At 36.8% G+C, this 24,923-nt stretch overlaps 2 protein-coding genes across 4 annotated transcripts in view; one reads left to right on the top strand and one right to left on the bottom strand.

The window, feature by feature from the left end:
- Gycbeta100B (guanylate cyclase soluble subunit beta-1-like) overlaps positions 1 to 24,923 on the top strand; it is a 522,131-nt gene that overhangs the window by 395,278 nt on the left and 101,930 nt on the right. For both annotated transcript variants that reach the window (XM_067761157.1, XM_067761156.1), the window contains exon 16: positions 10,726 to 10,883. In XM_067761157.1, the coding sequence (XP_067617258.1) occupies positions 10,726 to 10,883 (158 nt within the window). The remainder of the gene's footprint in view (positions 1 to 10,725; positions 10,884 to 24,923) is intronic.
- stops (SOCS domain-containing protein stops) overlaps positions 13,486 to 24,923 on the bottom strand; it is a 59,415-nt gene continuing 47,977 nt past the window's right edge. For both annotated transcript variants that reach the window (XM_067761159.1, XM_067761158.1), the window contains one exon: positions 13,486 to 14,162. In XM_067761159.1, coding sequence (XP_067617260.1) covers positions 13,520 to 14,162 — 643 coding nt within the window. In that variant the 3' untranslated portion in view covers positions 13,486 to 13,519. The remainder of the gene's footprint in view (positions 14,163 to 24,923) is intronic.

Raw genomic sequence — 24,923 nt, 5'->3', positions numbered from 1 at the left:
AAAAAGTGCGATAATTCATTACCAAAGACAGATCAAGCGACGAAACTTGGTAGATGAGTTGAATTTATGACGCAGAATAGAAAACTAGTAAAATTTTAGACAATAGGCGTGGCACCGCCCACTTTTAAAAGAAGGTAATTTAGAACTTTTGCAAGCTGTAATTTGTCAGTCGTTGAAGATATCATGATGAAATTTGGCAGGGACGTTACCCCTATTACTATATGTACGCCTAATAAAAATTAGCAAAATCGGAGAAGGACCACGCCCACTTTTAAAAAAAATTTTTTTTAAGTAAAATTTTAACAAAAAATTTAATATCTTTACAGTATATAAGTAAATTATGTCAACATTCAACTCCAGTAATGATATGGTGCAACAAAATACAAAAACAAAAGAAAATTTCAAAATGGGCATGGCTCCGCCCTTTTTCATTTAATTTGTCTAGGATACTTTTAACGCCATAAGTCGAACAAAAATTAACCAATCCTTCTTTTGGTGGGGGCATAGATTTTATGATGTTAACTGTTTTCTGTAAAAAGGGCCAAATCGGTTGATGCCACGCCCAGTTTTTATACACAGTCGTTCGTCTGTCCTTCCGCATGGCCGTTAACACGATAACTTGAGCAAAAATCGACATATCTTTAATGAACTTAGTTCACGTACTTACTTGAACTCACTTTATCTTGGTATGAAAAATGAACGAAATCCGACAATGACCACGCCCACTCTTTCGATATCGAAAATTACGAAAAATTAAAAAAATGCCATAATTCTATACCAAATACGAAAAAAGGGATGAAACATGCTGAGGTAATGGGATTGGTTTATTGACGCGAAATATAACTTTAGAAAAAACTTTATAAAATGGTTGTGACACCTACCATACTAAGTAGAAGAAAATGAAAAAGTTCTGCAGGGCGAAATAAAAAACCCTTAAAATCGTGGCAGGTATTACATATATAAATAAATTAGCGGTATCCAACAGATGATATTCTGGGTCACCCTGGTCCATATTTTGGTCGATATCTGGAAAACGCCTTCACATATACAACTACCACCACTACCTTTTAAAACTCTCATTAATGCCTTTAATTTGATACCCATATCGTACAAACAAAGTCTAGAGTCACCCCTGGTCCACCTTTATGGCGATATCTCGAAAAGGCCAACACCTATAGAACTAAGGCCCCCTCCCTTTTAAAATACTCATTAACACCATTCGTTTGATATCCATATTGTACAAACAAATTCTAGAGTCAACCCTGATCCACCTTTATGGCGATATCCCTAAATGGCGTCCACCTATAGAACTATGGCCCACTCCCTCATAAAATACTCTTTAATGTCTTTCATTTGATACACATGTCATACAAACACATTCCACGGTTTCCCTCGGTTCATTTTCCTACATGGTTATTTTCCCTTATGTTGTCACCATAGCTCTCAACTGAGTATGTAATGTTCGGTTACACCCGAACTTAACCTTCCTTACTTGTTTTTTATTTAATAAAAAACGAATTAAGAAATGATTACTTGTGCATTGTTGCATATTTAGAATCATTCTTTTGCAGACTAATATGACCATAACTTATTAAGTTCTCCTAATCATTGGCCTCGAGCGTTTGAAGCCGGAGTTTTGCTCAAAAGCCTGTTTCGGCCAGACTGTAGTGGTTTTGCATACATGCTTAACTTCCTTGAGCATTTTTTTTGATTTCCGGTTGCGATGGCAACCCTTATGCATGCTATAGTAGCTAGGCAATATAAAATCCTGTGACATATCAGACTTTTAATTTCAGTCTGGTTTAGCTAATATTTTCGACATTAAATTGCACTACATATAAAAACAGCATATAAGTTTATCGAAGCTAGCAGAATTTTGAGACGACCTAAAATGAAAACTATTCCTTCAGATTTAAGGATATCGTGGTGTGCGCAAACTTTTAAATAATTTTTATCGGTTTGGACTACCCTAGCTTATTGTTTTTATATACCCGAAAACACAGACACTGCTTCATTTCAACGGTACAACGGACACTGTGTTTACTTCAAGAATAGAAAATAAAACACAAGAAAACTACCAAAAGCAACCAATACGTTTCAAGTCAGTTCAGTAAGTAAATAAATGCAGAGAGTAAATTTCAGCAATTTCCGCTAAATAACATTTCCAAAAAAAAAATGCTTAGAACGCATCACCAAGCAGCTGCATGGAATATTTGCACACACAACAAACATATATTACAGGTCAATTTAGTATCGTGTTTACTGTCCTTTCTAAAGTTACATTCAGGATATCTGAAATTTTAATGGACCAACAATAGAAAATTTCCGGAATGCAACTAATATTCGCATTCATATTCATATATAAATTCAAATGAAAGATTTCGGTGAATTTTTGCATGTAAATCTGTGTATACACAAACCTACACTTACGGTCAAAAAAAATGCCCCAGAAATTTTTTTTACTTGTTACGGCATTTTTACAGTCACTACAGCTGCGTAACGAAACTTTTTAATTATTGTGGTTAACGTCGATAATTCCTTAACTCAATATGTGGTATCTTGAGGCGAGGAAGTTTGAGAGTTCCTAGAAGTTTTTGTAAAATCAACTATATTTCATATAAGTAATAGCTTTATCCACGGGGGATATATAAACATAATTGTCTAAAAAGAACAAGTCACGCAAAATGTGGAAAGCGTCGGCGGAGAACAGTATAATGAATTATCTCTAAGGAAATTCTGAACGAAATATATTGAATAGGTCACTTTATCAACTCGTTGTGGAAGTGGATGACCAAGAAAGACCATGAAAGACACATTAGTAGGAATATCGTCACGATAGGCCGCCCGAGTACATTTAAAACTGTTCCAGAAAATTCCGCGGAATCAAAGGATCATACAAATATATAAACTATAATATTGGTGGTCCGCCGTCACTTGAGGTAAAACAATTAGACCGCCCTGGCTAAAATAAAGCAGCTTCTTACCACAAAAATCCTTCCGCCCTCTAAACTGGTTCTACGAAAAAAGAAACTGACCTCGGAGCGACTGGGGACGAATCATATTCTCTCATTAGCGTAAATTAAATATATTCAGTTAATTTTTGTAATGCGTGATTAGCGCCAAAATACAAAAATATGGATTCGCAGCTGCGCTCAGCTTACCGTGCTCGATTAGCCTCCCAATTCTTGGTGAGATGCCGTCTTCAGTGCTGTCAGTTTAGGCGGCGGAGTTAGCTTAACTCATTAACATATAAGCAATATAACAATATAAGCAACTCTTAGGATTTTTATGCTTGCCACACCATTATATACGGAGAATCCTTCACTGTTGCCTGAGAGAAGTTTTGACCCAATCCACCCGGTTTTTTGGGACGCACCGCGATCCTTAACTGTATAACATTTATTTTATACTGGTAAGAGAATATGAATCATAGCTAATCGTGCTTTGTCAAATTGGTGTTTTTGCAATACCAGCTAACATGCGGGATCGCTTTTTTGTGGTGGAAAGCGGATTTTCTTTAGCCACGGGCCATCAAATTATTTTTCCTCAAGAGACGCTATACCCTTGCGATTCTAATTTTCATTTTTATACTATCCTTATACAATGGCTATTTCAGCAGCAGTTTTAACTGTGTTCAGAGGAACTATCTATCTCCTATGGACTGGATAAAATCTCCGATTCTATATATTTCATGCAGAATCTGCTAACGGATGACTTATTGCAATATACATTGCCTACGGTGATCATGTTTCGGGTTATTTGCAGTTTGTAGACATGTACGTAAATTTCTTTAAAGATATTTTTACTTTTACTATTACTTTTATTAAATATCACTACTTTTACGAAAACTAAATGAGCTGACGTATTGCCAATATTGGAACTGTAGTGGTCGTAGAAATACTGTCAGAGGAGAGCAATTTTCGTGGGCTTTTTTTTTTTTTTTTGACCGCATGTGTACGTACTTGCGCTTATATTTTATACGTGCTCTTCACTCCTATAAATAAACCCTTTCGGTTTGCCAACATGAAAAGGTCACGAAACCCATTTCTTACTTGGTGTAAACTTTTACGAATTTCCATAGCATTTCAAAACTTTAAAAACTTTCTAAAATCATACTAATAAATTGCTAAATTTCTCGCAGGAGTTACTTTTGCTTACTGTGACGCCTACAACCTAACATCAATGCAAAATCTAAGGCACCCAACGAATTTCAAGTTGACCAAGAATTTCCGCTTTAGTGCTTGTGATGCGCTGAAAATCTGTCAAAAACTACTTAGCCTTAATGCATACTTAGCGCTCACTTAAATCATGTCAACTGAGGGTTGACGTTGCAGGGAAGGGTGCAGACCGCCACATATTTCAAAATGCTCAAGGCTGTGGTGATACTTGACAATGTGGAAACGTGTCACGGACATGTAAAATTCCTTTTAGGGCAAATGTTAAATTGCACGAAAGCCAAGAGGATGCGAGTTAGTTTGAAGGCACAGTTATATACTACTTACTACAGTACATTCAGTATACTTGTGCGAAACTATCCACAATATGAAGTAGTTTGTGGCTTAACTAAGTCTAATGGTTTTTAAAAACTTATTTAAACAAAAGCGACTCTTTGCAATTAAATAAATAGTAAATATAGTTTATGAAAACTAAAAAACGCGCCTTTAGTGCACATCGAACTACACAATTAGTAAGGCAGGTTATTTGAGTAAAAACCAACCAATTACACGAAAATATATCCGCGTCATCTAAAAGGACGCGGGCACCAGTGCGTATACGTAACATTTTTTTGTTATGTGGTATAAAGAGAGTAACAAACATAGGAAATCCCACATTAAAACCGCGTTACGCAATGTCCCCTAAGCTCAGAAACTCACGGAACTTCGAAGTGTCCATTGTGGATAGGACGCACTGGGAAACAGGGAATCTGTGTAATGACCCTGACTCAGAGCAGAGGTCTGGTTCGTGGACGGATCGAAATTCGATAACGGATGAACGAGGGCTGGCATCTATGTACCGAAATTCAAGAAATCGATACCAATGTGATGCTACCCCAACATATTTCAGGCAGAAATCTATACAATAGAAGTCTGCGGTAGAAAATGTCTGCGAAGACGCTCATCCTCGAAGAGCATCTACATTATGCCGAACAGCCAGGCGGCCCTGCTTGCCTTGCAATCCTACACAGTTACATCTAAGCTAGTGGATTACTGCATTGAAATCCTTAATGACCTGGGAGCCAAAAACAGGGTTTTTGCATATTATGGGTTCCCGGACGTCAGGAACATGAAGGTAATGAACATGCAGATAACCTAGCAAAGCAGCGTACTTTAGCAGCATTCTATGGTCCAGAGCCCTTCCGTCGACTTACAAAAGCACATACCAGGGAAACCATAAGAACTGGGAAACAAAACAGTTCAGACGTCACTGGATTGGCTGTCCAGGGCAAAGACAGGCCAAACTGTTTATACTTACAGCAACGAAATTATCAGCCAAATTCATTAATCTAAGCAGGGAGGACCTAAGAACTCTCACTGGGTACTATACGGCACACTGTAGTCTACGATATCACCTAAATAAGTTAAATTTAACCGATACTCAAATTTGTCGTGTCTGTGAGCTGAAGGACGAAACGCCGGTTCACATTCTCTGCGAATTCGTCGATCTGGTGGTGTGACTCTTAATCCCTATGTAATATGGAGTAAAAAGCCTCACAAAAGCTTTCACATACAAAATTAAGCTGAAAGGTCATACATTATGGATTTGCACAAAGGTTGCAGCGCTTCCAGGCCTAATAATAATAATTATAATAACACACATACCTTAAGCATTTTACATAGATTATCAGACGTAGGGCTTGATTCACTTTCAACGAAAGCCTAAAAAGGGGCAGAAACTTTTCATTTTCACACACATTTTACACTTTATCTTTTAATAAGTGATATTTTCGTGTTCTTTGTGAAAAAATCTTCTATTTCCATTGTAGCTGGAAAAATTTTCAAACAGTCCTACTTTATGTTATAAACAAAGCTTGGTTAGCTTGAACAGTCCAGTCAATAAATTAAATTTACCTTGATGTTTTCATAATTTGCTTCAAGACCTAACGGAAAAACTCCAATTAGGCACCAGGACTCATATTATAGAATAATTCCGTCCACTTGGCAAATAGTAGACATTTTCACGCATCTAGTTTAAATGCTACTTTGAGATCTGGTAATTCTAACGCCTATAGTAGTTGGACCCTGGATCTCGCGAGTACAGTGCGCGAGTAAAATATGTGCTCTTTCGTTTCTTGCTGCAGTTCGCACTTCTTATATCTGCAGTTACTGAGGAGGCCAGAAGACCCCGCTATAATGTCCATCGTAAGCCTTAAATCATCTAGCTTTAGTAATATAAGCCAAGCTATGAGTCTTATATCGTAAGATGTGCACATGATCTTAGAAATTTTGCCACTCCACGCCTTTCCTGCTTGATGGATCATATGCAACACCTGTCTGCTTTTTGGCAGATACTAAGTAACAAACCAAATTAAAAATTAGGTGGGAAAACAATTTTGAAATAATTTTGAAAACAAATAAGATATAAAGGGAAAATAACATATTGTGAAAATATGAGTAACACTAAGGGATACTATCATCTCTAAGCCGATACTAAGCAATGACAAGCAAATCAACAAATCAATCATTCATACAAGCCGCGGAGAGTAACGCACAAACACATGCATATATCTGAGGTACTCACAAAAGTATGCCATCATTTGTGCAAGTATCACACATATACACGCGCATGGGCTATAAGAGAAGCTATAAAATCGTGCAGCTGTAGTTATAGCTGAGAGATTTATAGCTGCTAACTTACTAGTAAATTCTAGAAATAGAAGCGCCTAGAAATATATCAACGAGGAAACCAAACAGTATAAAAGCAGCAACAGTTGAGGCACGACAAATCAGTTTGATTTAAGCACGCTATCTGTCGAGTAGTAGTAGTAGTATTGTGAAAGTAGTATAATAAAAACCTATTTGCATTATCGAATATTGGAGTTATTTATTCAACAGTTTAGTGATTCGAACGTTAGCAGAAGGTTGCAAATAAGAGGAATTGCACTAAATTCGTTGCAATATGTTTTCCGTTCTAGGCTACTTTTACTGCGATCGACGCTTGCAGCAATAATACAGACTTCTTCAGCATCAGAATCGCACCAATTAAGATTACATTCAGGCAAACGTGGGAGTATAAACTTTATAATGCGTTTATGTATGTGCAACCATTCTATGCTATGAAATAGATCTTATTCTTATTTCTATAATGTCTGTTCATCTTTTCACTTCCTAATTTTTTCCTTTGCCTATTTTTATATCTTTTCTTCCATCATTGGCGTAACTATACCACCTGGGGCCCTTGGCAAATTCTATTATGGGACCCTATCAATAAAAATCGTCACTTTGTACTCAGTTTTATTTTAATAGCCTTGGAGATGTTCAGCGTTTTCAATTGCGCGTTGTATATGTCCCACTAATTACCATATGCCTCCTCTCATAGCAAGAATGTATTTTATTTACGTCGCTCCTCTCTTTTTTAATTTCAATTAAGTTAAAAGACTGATTTGTGTAAGAAAGCAGCGAATACGCCTCTGAGACCCTATGATCTAAACCTCGAGCAATTTTTCACTTTCCGTTTGAGTCTTAAATTCAACCACCACCCGTTCCGTACTCGGATATTATATAAGGCTACAATGAGCACCTCATGGTTGTATTCATTAATCCGTGAGAATTCTGTATTCACTCTCAGCTTTCATATCAGTCTCTCACTCCTGGATATCACTTTTCTTAACCTTTCTGTTACGCTGAAGCATCTAGGGTAAAGTATTTCAAGGGAACTCTAATGCAATACTAACAAGATTAAACCAAGCATATCAATGTAGTTCCAATATCTTCTTCGCTATAAAACTGTAAAAAGGTGTACTTACTTACTTAATTGGCGCTTAACCGTTTAAATGATTATGGCCTCCTAACAAGCCCGCCAGTCGTTTCTGCGCTGGCTTAATTGACGCCGATTTGTCACACCAAGTGTATTAAATCGGTTTCTACCACTTCCTCTGCTTCGATAGGCGGGATCGGATAAGAACACCTTTATGGCCGGAGCATAATGTATGTAATGTGCGTAAATTTTACGTACTACACTATTTCCGTGTGTTATTTTAAATAAATATTTAATAAAAACTTATTTGTCTTCAGTGTTGATTTTATTGAATGAAAATACTAGGTTTTTGGTTTCTTAAGCTAGGTTATAGAACAATTTGTGGGAAATTATTCATATATTATTGACATATTTTAATCTGTGTTGTGAGCAGGTCAAGTATAGACAACATTCATAGTCATAGTTTTTCGCTAATACGCTGCACGGGATTGTTACTCGAAACATGACCATTATTACCCAAAAGCATAAGAGCATAAGATACATCTTTATTTTCGTTTAATTCTACTTGTTATTTTGATGCTGGCCTTTTTTTCTGCAGGAGGTTTACTTATTTTTTTCAGAGGCTCAAGAGGGCGGATCTGCGATTTTCGTCAATTCCTCTCCAAAAGCATTTTCCTCTCGAACTCAGGAGAATAATCTGGACCATGCAAACTATCGTCACTATAAAAATGTCCTCAATTATTTCATAAGTAAAACTTTGAACGCTGTCAATATTGTTCAAAAGAGCCTCTATATCCCTATCCTCAAGCCAGTGACTTGAGTTTTCCTTTTTTTAGAGGTTTTCCGGTCAATTTTATATTAATTTAAATTTTTTGAGTTAGGCTCTTTTGACCATTAACTGTGAAGTGCAAATAAAATAATTTATTCCACTTTTCTAACCCAACGTTTCGCTAGACTTCCTAGCATCATCAGGGGTGATCTATTTATTTAAAAAACAACAAAAAATAAACAACCGTGAAAAACAATAATAAGCCTTATATAAGACACTTATTAACAAATTTACGTGTAACAACATTAAAAACAAGAAGAAACAACACTTACACAATATGTTTAGTTAGGATATAAAAATTAAAAAATAGTACCATCATCGTTTGGTATCATCGTCATACTAAATTATAATTATAAACATAAAAGCTAAGCTGCTGCAATGTTTTGTGTGTCTTCTTTTTTATTTACCATATTTTCTCTTTTTTCTAGTATTCGTAAACTCTCTAATGTGTATCGCGTTCTCCCATATTTGTTGCGGTCTATTATCTTTGTGTTTGCTAGATCAGCTTCGTGGCCACTTGCCGTGATGTGTTGTGATAAGGCCGTTGCACTTCTCTTTTTGTTTATATCGCTTCCGTACTCTTTTAGTCTGACGCCGAGGGTTCGTTTCGTGGTTCCAATGTATACCCTGTTGCAGCTTTCATCTTCTTTACCTTGACATGTTACTTCATATATTATATTATGTTGTTCGAGTTTGTCGATCGGGCTTTTTGTTCGCGTAAATATATTCGCTAGTGTGGAGTTGGATTTGTATGCTAGGGCTATGTTTTGGTTATTTTTTGTTACTGCTTTGCTGCTGTTTTGAGATAGTTTGGGAATATAGGTTACACCGAAATATTGCTTAATTCGATTTTCTTTACGTATTGTTGGTTCGTTTCGTGTCGTGATTGTTTCTCTTATTCCTTGTTCTGTTAGATTTTTAATTAGGGCGTGTGGATAGCTATTGTTTTTTAATATTTCGTGTATTTTTTGCAGGTTTTTGTTCCAGTATTGTTGGTCGCTTGTGGTTAATACCTTGTTTATTAAATTTTTCGCCGTATTTATTTTATATTTCATCGGTTGGCAAGAATGAAAATTTATAAGACGACCAGATGCTAGGGGCTTTGTGAACCAATCAAAGGACAGACTTCCATTATTTTGGTTTTTAAATATTCTGACGTCCAGATAGGGGATGCTGTTGTCATTCTCCATCTCAGTAGTGAATTTTATTTTGTTGTGATAACTATTTAAGTTTTCTTGTATTAATTCAACGTCTTTACGTTTTACTATTGCGAGAATATCGTCAACATATTTTACTACATGTTTTCCTTTTACTTTAAACTGAAATTCACATGAAACTTAAATTTCATCCACAATATTTTGACAATATTAACAAGACCACGTCAAAATTACATTCAATTTTACAAGTTATTAGTAAGACTACGAAAAATGTTTTGTGCACACTGTTTTTTTCACACCGATTAAAGTAAACCGCGAACTTATAATTGACTAATTAACTACTTGTTTCTTCACCAATAAAACTAAGAAAGCACTGCCGAGCGCTTACAGCGATAGGGCATAACGGTAAAATGTAACTGGACTTTTTATGCGACATACATATAAGGTTTACGTATATTACCTTTGTAAGGCTAATTGGCTGGCCTATGTATATGTCTGCATGAATCTCGTACAGCTTACCATTAAAAAATTTTAAGTGTACTATAATTAGTATTACTGATTTCAGTTATCCTTCTCATCCTTTTTTTTTATATGTCTGAATGTGTATGTGGTTTAGTTTATATGTATCTACTTACATATGTCCTAATTAAGCCCAACTCCGCTCCTACATAGTACACACATATAATCTTCTTTTCCAAACTTTTCGATTAAATATTATAGCGGTAGCTTTGTAAGGATATATCGAATATCGCTTAAATAAATACAGTCTCTGCTACTTTTAATCTCTTACTCTTATCCTTTTTTTCAATTTTTCTATTTTCACAGCAAGTGACAATTGGCATTCATTCAGGCGAAGTTGTGACTGGCGTGATTGGTAATCGTGTGCCACGTTATTGTCTATTTGGTAATACAGTGAATCTGACAAGTCGTACAGAGACCACAGGTGTGCCGGGACGTATCAATGTCAGCGAAGAAACTTATCGGTGAGTAGAATACAGTTTTAATCTTTCCTTTTTGTGTGGTTTTCAATTGAATTACGATTTTTATCCATTTTTTCGTTTTATCTAACTACAAGAGCATACTTACACATATATACATACATATGTATGCATGTGTGTGTACGTTGGTAAATACTTTAAAAGTATTGTCATTTCCTGCCTTGACATTCCAACAACTTGGTTACAGTTGTAAGTATTGTATTAAATAAAAAAATAAAATGGAAAAAACGAGTTTAGGCAATTCAAAAAGTTTTCATCCACTAACAATCGTTGAGCCTTTTTTATACACTTGGCTCTTGATTTAGTTGTAGATTGAGTTAAGAATGCAAGTTTAAGCTTAACATCATTTTTTGTGTTCCTTTATTTTTTTTTTTTTTTTTTTCAGAAGCTTAACAAAGCGCAGCGTTTACAATTTAGCGCAAGAAAATGAATGCGCTTATGCTCAAAATGTGATGATGTGTTTTGACTACGAAGGAGAAAGATGCAGCTAATTTGAGCTCTCGGCCATATTGGGTTCCAGTTGCATATTATTGATAACACCCTTTATTTAAGGTTTCATACCACCTCCATGATTTGTAAAAGCTGGTTAACTCTTCTTCGAGGGTGCCTCTTTTCTCTATTTTAGGGATTGTTTTTTTTTTACGGCTGCCCCGTCACTCTGGGAATCAGAGATGGGTGAAGGTGCCTTGAAGGACATAGACTTTTTCGAGTGTGCCGTTCGATTGCTGCTGGAGTACCTGGTGTCGATGAGTTGGTCCTAGTATTTTTTCAGCAAGGTGCAACAAATATACGGGTCGAACGTTTGCCGTTTCCAAGCCCAGAGCATCTAAGGAGGTGGCATCGGCCAAAGCATGAACTACATTGCACCGATGTCGCGTTCGTAAATATTCTAAGCTGGCATACGAAACACACGGTGTGGGGGACTAAGACTCCTTCTTATGCGAGTACGTGTGTCGGAAAAGGAGGGGAGGTACGGGGGTAAAAGCTAGTACTCGGCATTGCTATTGTACATGCTGCGTAGATTGTAATGATTATTTGCAGCGGCCGTGTTAGATGGAGGCGCCATATGGCGCGAGCAACAGTGGAGAGTTGATGTGGCCTTCTGGGAAGCGTCACTGCTAGAATCTGTCGGAGGTACGTTTGAGAGTGAACCGCGGTGTGAACAGCAGGGAGCCGCAAAGGTTTAATAGAAATTTTGGGGGCGACGAACGTGGGGTCTCGACACAGAACAACCCGAACGATGCAACTATTTCAGGGATCGTATTGCCAACCAGCTCCAATTCGAAGTATGTAAGCTGTTTATGGAAAGATCCAACAAGACATGCGTCAGTTGACATCATTATGGGTATCTGCTATATCCAAAAATGCCAATTGTGATCTATCAATGTTTGATACCAAGGAATTCAAACCATTACCATTGATGTAACTAATTTATTCGATTTGACTCTGGGAAATAAACTATCTTCCAGAAGTTTACCCAAAATTTTAGAGGGAAATTGCGAAAAACCTATGGGTCTTAAATCGTTCAGCTTAGACAGAGGGCCTTTTTCGCATTGCGGACAGTAACTACTTGAATATCTCTCCTTCATAACACGTGAAGATAATTGAGCCTAATACAACTTTATTATAGGACTGTAAGCAATAGCTTAATGGCAATCCGTTGCAGTTGGGCTGTGAGAATATCGTCTGGTTCTAATTATTTATGGGGCCATAATATTGATAAGGCTTAGTCTTTTTTACTTTTATAGGTAGCTTCCGTTTGCAGCTGGACTGGCTAGATACACACTATAACGGTAGCAGGGACGTCAAAACTTAGAGTGTGTTTAGATTTACTTGTGTACCTGTAAAGTTTGGCCTAACCACAATTTGTTCTATAACTCACAGATCCAATATGCATTGGGTTCGGCGCCCAACAACAATGTTAGTGCCAACTGATTGATAAAAGTATTCGAAAGAGTGACCCTTGACGCTTACGAGATGTGGCCACCTTTATCTTGACAAAATTCTCCGAAAGATAGCACCCAATAACACAAGACGTGGGCGGTTGGTCCCTAAGTTTGAGCACTCCGAGAATATTTACATACAAAACCTTGTAAGCAAAAATTTTCAAAAGAAAACATAATTTCTTTTATTAAAATTTTCTACATTTACAGTTTGATAGTTGTTTTTAAAGCAATTTTAAAACCATCACCATTTTTTGGTGGGTAGTTGTTATAAATTTGTTTAAGTTAAATAAAGTGAATAACCAGCCAAAAGGCTATTTGCTGTTCAGTAAATAGTTAAACTTTCAAACAAAAAATCCAACTTTATTTATATGATTACAGTTTTACTTCTTGCATAACTAAGATTTCAGCAATGTTCGAATAAGCTTAGCGCACAATTCAAACTTATGGCTTTTTTCCGCCTGAAAATAATGTAACGCTGTTCTTTGTTTTATGCTGTCTCGTAAATTTGTGTCTTCCTTTCAGAAAATATTTACCTTTGAATACGAAAAAGGGCACAATTACCTACAAGTTCAGCCATTTAGAATATAAGAGTGCAACATGAGGGTAACATTTTTTCCAGAAAAGAAAACGCCATTAGCATGTACATAACGATAGCTTTTTATATTGTTTTATTTGTTAGCTTAGTTGGCGCTCGCTACATTCGCTGACCTTGCTTTGAATAGTGTACTCGTTTTTGTTTTTGTTATTGTTATTTCTCGTATACTCTATCGCAATTTCCTCATCGCTGCTGTCACTACAACAACTACTACTACTTTCAATATTTTTGGCACTCAATTGCACCTGCACTGGATTGATAATGTCAACTGCTAACGGCTTTTCAGCCACAACCACCAAGTCATTGCGTTTTTCATTCTCTAATTGCGCCATGTTTTCCTCCTCCAACTCTTCAAGATTTTCTATTTCCATTGCAGCCTCTTCTGCTATTGCTGCCAAATCACACATCATCACTCTATTTTGGTTCTCTTCCATTACTGAATTGTCTACAACCTCTACACCCACTTCAACCACCACATCCTCAAAGGATTGCTCCTCTTCTTTAGAGCCAGCAAAATGTACACGCTTCTTTGCACTTTGCACACCACCACCATTTGCCTGAAGTTTTTCCAGCGCTGCATTATTCTCGGCATCATCGTTTTTCTGTGGGCCCTCTAGCTCTTCCATTAAGTCAATGTAGCGTTGCAAGCGTCTCGGTAGCCTTAACGTATCGATGCCATTGGGTAGTTGGCAGTTTTGGCGCAGCAGATCACGTATGCGGCATCTGCAACATGTTGACAAGAAATTTAGTGATTGAGTGGAAGTGTGTAAGAAACTTTGTGATTTGAAAACAAAATAAAGTTTAATAATAATGTTGTTGGTAATTAATATCAAAATAACAAATACTAAATACATACTACAGCTTTGTAAAAGTTTAGTTCATGTATTGAAGCATTGGCAACCGCCCGTTCAAGTTTTGCTTACACACAAGAACTAAACAAGTAGAATGAAGTTTTCAGAACTCTGTTGTGTACAATGAATTTTTTTTTTAAATAAGTTAAGAAAAAATTTTCTCTTTCTTGCTGGTCACTGATGTATTTAAGAGTTGCTGGACTGAAAGCAAAAAAAATTGTAGTTTGCTTCAAAATCTGTTCTTTTTCGAACAAACAAAAGAATGAGCTTATTGCATTTAGCTTAAGCCCGTAACAAAACAAAAGCCTAGGTTAGGTTGGGTGGTAGCTTCCCTCATAGGGGAAGCTCACTTGGACAACATGACGGTCCGTTGTGATACCACATATAATAAACTAAACTAACGGTGACGTAGATATAACTACTTAGAGAATCATTGGATCTCAACCTTGGATAGCTCCTCGGGAGATCCAAGTGAGTCACGACCGAAATACTTTCGCCTAGTTCTCATCATCCTCCATACAGCTGCAGCAGGATGGAGTTTCCAATATATTGAGACGTACCGCATGGATACCCATGGGACAGTGCCCTCTCAAAACCCCAATGACCATTGATAGGTGAGCCTTAGTGAACCCAATTATTTCAGCAGACCTCCTGCCATCCACTTTCGGCCAGAAAGATCTTGATACCCTGCAAGACGTAGTGTCCGCCCAACGTTTGCTGAGATGACTCGAGGCCCAGCTATGGAAGAGCAATCCACAGGTGGCTTACGGATCCCGAAATCCCTACAGCCATCTTCATCCGGTTCAGTTGTACCGATTCGGGCTAAGAGATCCGCTTGACAGTTACCCGGAATATCACTATGGCCCGGGACCCAGATAATCTTTATTGTAAAATAATTCGATGCAATCGCAAGTGAGGTCAGGCACTCCCAGACCACCCTCGATCGCACTGCAGTTGAGCTCAAGGCCTTTATAACCGCTTGGCTATCAGAGAAGATGTTAAATTCGCTAACCGTAGTAGCGCTGGGTAGCATATCATCCACCGCATCCTTAATCGCAGCAACTTCCGCTTGGAATACACTGCAGTGATCAGCCAACTTAAACTTGCGGCTTACATTTAGCTCTTGACAAAAGACCCCCCCCCCCCCCCCGCCAGCCTTTCCGTCCAACTTCGACCCATCCGTGAACAAGTTAACCGGTCCCATGCCCCAGATAATTCCTCTTCACCACTCCTACCTCGGGGGAATAACTCGGGTGAAGGTTGTATAGGGAGCGGCCATCGGCATGCAATAAAAAAAACAAAAGCCTAGCAATGAAAGAAAATATGAAAGAGGTATGGCACAAATACAAAATAGTACATAAAAGTGGAAAAAACTTATTTACTTAGCTTATGAATGCTCTATATTTTTTTCTCTTTAAAACTTAGTTGTAAATATTTACACAATGGATAGGCGGTTAGGGGTTTTCATTACTAACTCAATAACTAATTAAATATTATATTTATTAGAATAACGCTGGTTTATATAATACGAAAAAGCTTTTCAATGCAGAGGAAACAAAACTCTGTATATAGCTTTAGTTTTGAAGAGCATTATATTGTTCTATACCCTAAGAGAGGCGCAACGTTACAAAACCGCTGCACGTATATATAATTTATCGATTTATTATCCAAAGCTTTCAATTTTTTATCGAAAATTGATCAACTTATCATCGTAAAGTAAGAATTCTCTATTATTACACACCCTCTGCTATCATTCAAATCACTGAACTTTTAAGCACCCTGCAGTTCGGCCTGTCTGCCACTAGACATAAGAATTCTCACACCCATTGCGGTAGAGGAAACCGCGTTCTATACACTTCACATGTCCTTTAAATATTGGCATTTCATTGGAGGTAGCGTCTAAAGGCCTTGAGATATATCAGATCCCTTCTCATACAGCAAGGGCGTTCCGCAAAACACTGCAGACTTTTGGGTATACTTTTTCACAAGATCCCCAACGTTGTAAGCTAAACGCCTTTGAGAAATATCCATCGAATGAACTTGATAATCGACATGTTAATAGGGCATGGAGCAAGAGTACGTACAGCCACTGGAGAAGACACCACGGAACGTCACGGTAGTACACAATTTTATAGTGGCAGAGATTTTTGATGAAATCATAATTGGAGTGGACATCTTAATAGACCAACATCAATATCGACATCCAAAGCAAGACGGTGCGATATAAGAACATGTATGTGCCCCTTAATTTCGGCTACGAGAGAGACTACAGCAGTAAGCGAGTGCTGGTGGAAGAGAGTCAGCAAATACCACCAAAATCAGAAGCCGTCATCTCAGCAAAGGTTGATGGCGATTGTGGGACAAACAAATTGTGGGTTGTCGAGGCAGCAAACAAATCAACATCGAACATACTTGTAGGAAAAACCCTGGCTATGGCAAAACAAGATGGACGTAATCCAGTAAGAGTACTCAGTGAGTTCAAGTCACAATTCAAATTGACCACAGGAGCTATTTTGGGAAGATGCCAAGAGGCTGAAGTAGTTATTAAGTGTGAACAGCTCCAGGAACACGTTTCATCTAGTAATACTTTTCTTCGCACTGAAATCCAGCGAATAATCAATCTTGCCAATAAATGCTACTTTGGACTAGGTAGGCAATTGTAAACTAGAGTCCTCTCTGATCGAACGAAAATCATACTCTACAAGTCACTTATCGTACCCGTCCTGCTATACGGGGCAGAAGCATAGACCATGACAACAGCAGATGAAGCGGCTTTGGGAGTGTTCGAGAGAAAAGTTCTTCGAAAAATATTTCCACCTCTACGCATTGGAGATGGCGGGTATCGAAGAAGATTTAATGATGGGCTGTATGAGCTATACGCAGACATCAACATAGTCCAGCGAATTAAAACGCAGCGGCTGCGCTGGCTAGGTCATGTTATGCGAATGAAAGATGATGCTCCGGCCAAGAAAGTGTTTCTATCGGAACCTGCCTATGGAAGCAGAGGTAGAGGGCGGCCCCCACTCCGTTGGAAGGACCAGGTGCAAAACGATTTAAGCTCCCTTGTGACCAATAGGCGCCGGTTGGCGGAGCGAAGGAGCGACTGGAGCACCATGCTGGATGGCCATAACCGTTTGGACGGTTAAGCGCCAATTAAGTAAGTAAGTAATATAGCCATGAGAAAGTGCTCTTTTTGTCACTTGTAGAACAGCAGGGTACATACCCAAATATTATGTTCACACCATTCCAATTTTTCACGTATTTCACTTACAACGTGTTAGAATTTAACTGATCGATTACTCCGTACTTACATTGCGCTGATTTCATACTGCGCAGTTGGTTTGTTATTACTTTTCTCCAAGGGTCGAACTTTTTCACTTCTCGTCCCTGAAGTTTTTGTAATTTCAAATGCGCTCTTTCGTGCTGTGTGCATGCGTATAGCTGCCTGCTATTTCATCTGCTAACATTGCGATTGTTCTTTTGTAGCATTTATTTACCCGCGGCATTTTTATTATTAGGCCTCTATTTACTGAGACCTTTATTTAGATTTATTGTCGTTGACCTTTTAGCCTTTTACTACAGGTTGATGCTTTTAATTTATTTAAATACCCATTCATGCTTTTTACTCCATATCAATACCGAATAAAGGTCACGTCACCTCGATAGGCGTTTTAATCCCCAGCTCTCAAAAGTGACAAATTTGTGTATCGAATAGATTTAATATAATTAAGTAATAACATAGACAACAGAACTCCGTATAGCACCAAATGAACGTTCATAGGTTCTCTTCTGCTTAGATAAATGAATTTTGCTGATATTCTCGTTGCTGGTAATATAAACAATTTGGTCTGTCTTTGATCTGGGCAGTCAATCCTGTGTTCTCTGTACTGCTTTGCTTTCTAGTTACTTATAGTTTTCCTAGTGAGAGGCTTTGTGAGTCGTCAGTAAGGCTCTGAATGATGTAATACAGCTAAAGCACTCTACTCGGCTGGGTAGTTTGCCTGTGCAGGACCTCAAAGCATTTATCCACTGGCTTAGAAGTAGTGTGTACGACTGCAGAGCACCTAATGCTGCCTGACTGTTTGATATAATGAGGATACTCCAATACCAACATTGTGATGTGTCGAAATCTCTAATATTCGATATAAGATATTTTATCAAAAAATTCTCTATTTTTGCGTGTTATCGATTCGTTATAGAAAAGTTAACAATTTCTATCGGAGTGTTATTAGTTTATTGGAGGCGTGTTATCGTTGTAAGCTATTCACAGATTTGTTATCAAAAAGAGACCGACAAATTTTAATATGAAAACGATGGTCCATTAATAAGCTATAGCAAGCCGAAAACAATAAGAAGCCGATGACTGGGCAATAACAATCCGATAGCTCGACGATAATAATTCACCATCGATAATAACCCTATAGTCAAACAGTAACTACTTCATATCGTTTGAACCGATGAAGCACATCGCGAGAAGGCCTAAACGTTTTGTTCCTAGTAAAATTTTCTCTACTGTGGTTTCACTTTAACCCCGGGTAAGAAAGATAGCTTTGTATGGCTGTCTTCCAGTTTTTCTACACGACATTACACACCTTGGGCCACCTCAAAATTAGCGTCAGTCCTAGCTAAAGAAACCGCTAAAATTACTTGCCTACTAGAAATGTGAAGCATAAGGTAAGACATATCTTAAGCTGATTCTAATTAGATATTAATAATTTCTTCAAACATGTGCACAGTATAATGATTAAAGTGCTTCTGGTCCCCTGCAAATTTGGTTTGGTTTGGGGCCACATATTTCTTCCTTTAAGTGTTTCTAATTATTGTGTTAACGAACAATATAATAAATAATATGATGTTCTCAAGTAGTACTATGCAGTGCCTTCATTATATTCCATCTATTGTAGTCAGGGGTATTTTAGAAATATGAATATCCAGCAACAGCTTTTACAATCTGGCAATTTCTAATTATGCAAACAGACTTAATTATGACAACTTTTGTTGTTGAACTAGCGCCTCTGGGGACCAGATAACGTTACAAAATTAAAGCTTAGCGGCTTTCGTTTGAGATTTGAATTTAAGCTAGATGTCTTAAATTTTAAACTTTTGTTTGTTTTGACATATTTTAACATTAGGACGCAGGCAATTACAAGGATTTGACTGCTAGTAAACTCAGTCAAGGACATTAATATTGATATTTTAAATTTGTTTGTACAACTTAAGTTCGGATACTACGCATTACACTTACTAATGCTTTTAGATTTTGAAAGAAAATATATCGTTCTGTGATAAGATCAAATTGAAATCATTACCAACACTTAAATGGTATGAAGCTTGGGCCAAAAAACGAAATATTGCTGCTAATTTCATTTTATTTGAAATAAATGTTGAGCGGTTTTCTATATTCATAGACGGATGTTTTTTGCTCCTGAACATATGAAAATGCGGCCTTACCTAGTCGAAATTAATCAAAAAATCTAAAATAAATTAAATAGGTGACGCAGTTAATTGATTACATTGTAGCAAACATCTATCAATTGGTGGTAGTTGTTTACTTTAGTTCGTAACTGCTAAAACGCGACCATAAACGTCGGGAGAGGTGTTGAAAGATGGATTTTGCCTCGGTATCAATAATACGAAAACGGCGAAAAAGAAATGTTGATCCTTTCAAAAGATGTTTCCAAAAACCCTTGCAAATTTTCATGTCTTGTACGGTTGTTTCTAAATATCATTTGATAGAAGAAAAATCATTTCTTTTCCGCTTTCGTATTTTTGATACCGAAGTCATAACAAGTCTTTTGACAATTCTTCCAATAGTTTTTGACGGTTTTTAGCAAATTGCGAACCAATGTATACAACTACCCAATTGATCTAAATTTTTCATTAATGGGAAAGGCTATCTATCATCTATTAATATCTTCACCAAAGTTCAAAAACGAATTCTTTATATTTTTCGCGTAATTATGAAGTATACACTAATACAAATTTTTAACTATAGTACTTCGTATCTGGCAAATTAAATATATCAGGTCTTTGGATCATCTCTTTTCTTTTAAGAATCAACATCTACTTGCTCCCCTCATCATTTCATCGTTCACATTTAAATTAAAAATTTTAAACCTAGCACCAAATAACCACAGAACAAATTTTAAGCAAACAACTGTCAAAAGTATTGGGATTATACTCTTTCTATAAAATTATCGCTAACACATCAACGTCAATATATTATTTTCAAAGACTGATCGAAGAGTAAAGATATTACAGGCTCAAACTTCGGTGGAAAGCAGCGAAGCGTAAGAAAATTCGTAGTAGGTCACTTCCACCACACCACAAACTTTAACACAAGTTTTAACATAATTTAAGCACACAAAACACACTGATTGCAGTTTTTGAGTGTAAAAATGTAAATTCGGAACAGATTAGCTGAATAAAAAGTGTACAAATAATTGTTAAATAACAAATACAGACAGTGGTAGTTTAACAAATTCTGCTGTGGTAAGTGGTGAATATGACCTACTAGAATTTTGTTAACTTTGCTTCACACTATATTTCGTCCCTGCAACATCTTTACTCTTCGATCACCTTTGTTATTTTAATAATTCACGTGACGTTGATGTCGATACGACGTGATGTCGGTGACGATATGAAGTGATAGTTGATATTAACAACCATAATAGGGGTGATTGCTTGCTTGTTTTCGCAGACTCATCGGCTTTTTACTGGTGTCTTATAGACAGATGTGAACTTTTATAGGTATTTGCAATAACACGCTAAAAAATTCAACAAATTTTCGATAACAAACTGATAACTTTGTGATAAAAAATCTGTATAAGAAATGGGTATAATATCAAATCCAAAACTCTTTTGGAGGTCCATAAAACCAAGCAAATTTACTAATAGTATTCTATCTACTGCACTTTGTGTAACGTATCTGCTAGTAAATGCATAGAAATTGCCATTTGTTTGCAAAGCATTTTAACTCATATTTCTCAACGTATGTGAACGATTCACAATCCCTCTATTAGTTTCATCTAAGGATGTCTGTTATTTTTAACTTTATGCAAAATAAGTTTACCTTTAATATTAGTTAACACAGCAATATGCAAAACAAACGACATTTTAAAAGCTTTTTAATGTCATATTTTAATTGAACAATTTAGTGGCTTTTTACTTGTTTTCGCTAATTATGGCATGAAAATACAAATACACAATAAACAAGTGTCTTATTTCGGGAACAACCGAGCATTATATACCCATCGTGATATAGTTTATTACTATCAGTTACGACCTTTTAAACATCCTTTATACCTAAAAGTGGGCGTGGTCTTTAACAGATTCCATCCAGTTTTACTAGATATATTTTCTGCTATAAGGAAAATGTATGCACCCAATCTTAACAAGATTCGTAAATTTTTCTTCGAGTTATGGCTCCCGAAACAAAGAAAATTGCTTGTTCAAAAAACGGGCGGTGCCACTACCATTTTGAAAAATTTGAATTTTTGGCTTTTTCTTGTTATAATTTCACTTTAGAAATGAAACTCCACTGATATAACGCTTTTCTGCAAAGATATAGCTTATTGTATTCATCCACGACCATTTTAAAAATTTTTTATATAAAAGTGGGCGTGGTCTATAACCGATTTTGATTACCTTCAATCTGTCTATATAATTTTGTAAGGATGGTGTCTCTGCAACATTTCATCGTAATACATATATTTGACGGCTTTTGATTTACGGCGTGTTTCCAAATTGTCTTCTTATAAATGTGAGTGGTGCCATGCCAATATTTAAAAAAATTTTGGAATATATGTTTTGCATTATAAAACCAATCCACCTACCAAATTTCACTAACTTCGCGGTATTCGTTTTTGAATTATCTAATTTTTTCCATTTTTCAAAATTTTCGATATGGAAAAAGTGAGCGTGGTTATAGTCAGATTTTGGTCACTGGATCTAGTTAAGCCCGTATACCGAATTTGGTGTCTGAGTTCAAATTACGCTGAGTATAAAAAACATTGCTAGAAGAAAAGGCGTGTTGCTTAAATCACAATTAAAATATGTTGCTAACATTGAACGATGGAAACTTATTTAAGTTTGCTCAACTGATTCAGAAACTCATTTCTTTGTCCCCAAATAAATATTTTGTTTGTTATCTTATAACCTAATTTCTTACAAATTTCATTTTTCGTGAGTCGTAAAATATGTGACAGCGAACATTTCCGGCAATTTTAGCAAATCGCAAACTAAGCCTTTCCTAAGTTGTCAAGCAACCTCATTATCTCTTTTATTAGATCAATTATGGGGCTTAATTAGTTTCAAAGTTCAATGCACTACATTTCTTTTATGATTATGACTTATCAGCTTCTTATGCTGTTCGTCAATATTTAGAGCGCTTATTTATGTTAATTGACTTTCGCTAGAGTTCCCCTTACTCAAGAAACTTGGCATACATATGTACATATGTTAACAAAGATAATCATGATCCCGCTTCAGTGCTTTCTTATTATTTATTTTAGTAGTACTTATTTTCCATTTAGTAGCATCACCTCTGAGTGATTATTTATCGAAAATTTTCTAGATGGCTAATTATAATAAAAAGAAGACTAAACAATTTTCTTTGATATAAAATATAGTTAAATGGCTTCAGTAGTTTGCTCTTTTTGTTTTTATTAAGTTCGAAGACGATGAAGAAATTTCATTAGCGTTGCTTGGTTATAGACTCCCTGCAAAAAATAGTGCGACTAATCCCCAAATAGATCGGCCTCCGATTGATCGCCTTTGACTACATTGAGGCATAATTTACCTAGTGCCTTTCGGGTACAGTTGCGACTAGTCAGGTTGAAATTTATGTATCCTATTTTAAGAAACATATAAAAACGAAGTGAGTTAAATAAAAAAGATTATAGGTGATTGATTCGAATTACTTAAGAAAACTTCAGTGCCCTATACCGAAACTAAATGACTTCGACCATATGTTCCATTACCGTCGACCCATATCTCTTGGGACGAGTTGGCTGCTTAATAATTTTTTACATAGATGTATCTAACAATTTCTTGCAAGTTTTAATATTGCGTTTAAAATGTGCAAAACCTGTTACCATATGAAAACTAACACTTTTTGATGAGAAAAGAGATTAGTCTTCATTCGTTCCCAAATGTGTACAAAAGGGGTTTTGTCCTATCGTTCCCGTTCGAGTACAATTAGTCTTTTCATAGGACATATTCAAACACATAGAGATCAAAACTGGCATTAGTCGCGCACTCCTTTATGACTCATCCTAGACTAATCGCATTTTTTGCAGGGCTGTATTTCAACTTGCTATGCAGTTATACGATTTCTTGTGTAGGTGCATATGTAAATAAGTATATAATCAGAAAATGCATATTAACGTGCGTTTATACATATGCATTTGCATAGATAACTTTTTACAAGTATATATATACACACGCACAGTAGCCTGTGTCGAAAATATACGAAAAATCATACCCAACATACCTAAGTCTAATACTGAGAGAGTCTACGGACATATTTTCTAATTACCGCAGTGAAGCTCAAAATCGCACGGAACTCTGAAGTGTCCATTGTGGACAGGACACACTAGGAAACAGAGAATCATTACAATGACCCTGACTCAGAATTCTGGTTCACGGACAGATCGAATTTCAATGACGGAAGAACGGGCGCTGGTCAAGATCCCTTTTGCGGACTCACAAAAGCACACACCAGGGAAACCGTGAGTAATTGGGAAACAAAACAAGTCATACGTCACTGGATTGACTGCCCAGGGCAAAGACAGGCCAAATTTTTTATATTTCCGGCAACGAAAATATCAGCCAAACTCATTCATCTAATCAGGGAGGACCTAGGAAATCTCACTTGGTACTATACGGGACACTGCGGTCTACGATATCATCTAAGTAAATTAAATCTATCCGATACCCAAATTTATCGTTTCTGTGAGTTGGATGATGAAACGCCGCTTCACATTCTCTGCGAATGTACCGCTCTGGCAAGGCAGAGACTCTCTCATCTGGGTGGTGTGACTCTTAATCCCCATGTTATATCGAGTAAAAAGCCTGAGGTGGTACTTAGATACATAAAAAGCCTTCACATACAAAATTAGGTTGAAAATTCATGCAAAATAGATCTGCACAAAGGTCGCAGTGCTTCCAGGCCAAATAATAATAACTAGCAGACCCGGCAGACGTTGTTCTGCCCTAAATTTGGTATATCTGCATATATTTTAATAAGGTTTTTCCGTCTAACTCTGCCCTCGCCCCTCTTCACTTTTTTCTAATCTTTGTATTCACTCTTTCCTCCGTATTTTTCGCTTCATCTATCTCCATCTTCGTCTCATTCTTATCTCTTCTCTCAAGGTTTTCTCATTCTTCTTCATATCTTATTGCCAGTCCCACAGGGTGGTATGTGTTTTGTTCCAGTCCCATTCCGAGTCTCAGTCCCAGTCCCACTCCGAGTCTCAGTCTCAGTCCCAGTCCTAATCCCAGTCCCAGTCCGTCTCTGATCTACTTCCGGGAAAAAAGCATCGTAAATACTAATATAGGCAAATGTATATACCAAATTTCAAGCAAATCGAATAGGACGTATGTAAATAAGTATGTGGGTATTATTAATTCA

Source organism: Eurosta solidaginis, chromosome 1 (assembly GCF_040869045.1).
Source record: "Eurosta solidaginis isolate ZX-2024a chromosome 1, ASM4086904v1, whole genome shotgun sequence".
Classification (NCBI taxonomy): domain Eukaryota; kingdom Metazoa; phylum Arthropoda; class Insecta; order Diptera; family Tephritidae; genus Eurosta; species Eurosta solidaginis.
This window is presented reverse-complemented; position numbering and strand designations above follow the sequence as displayed.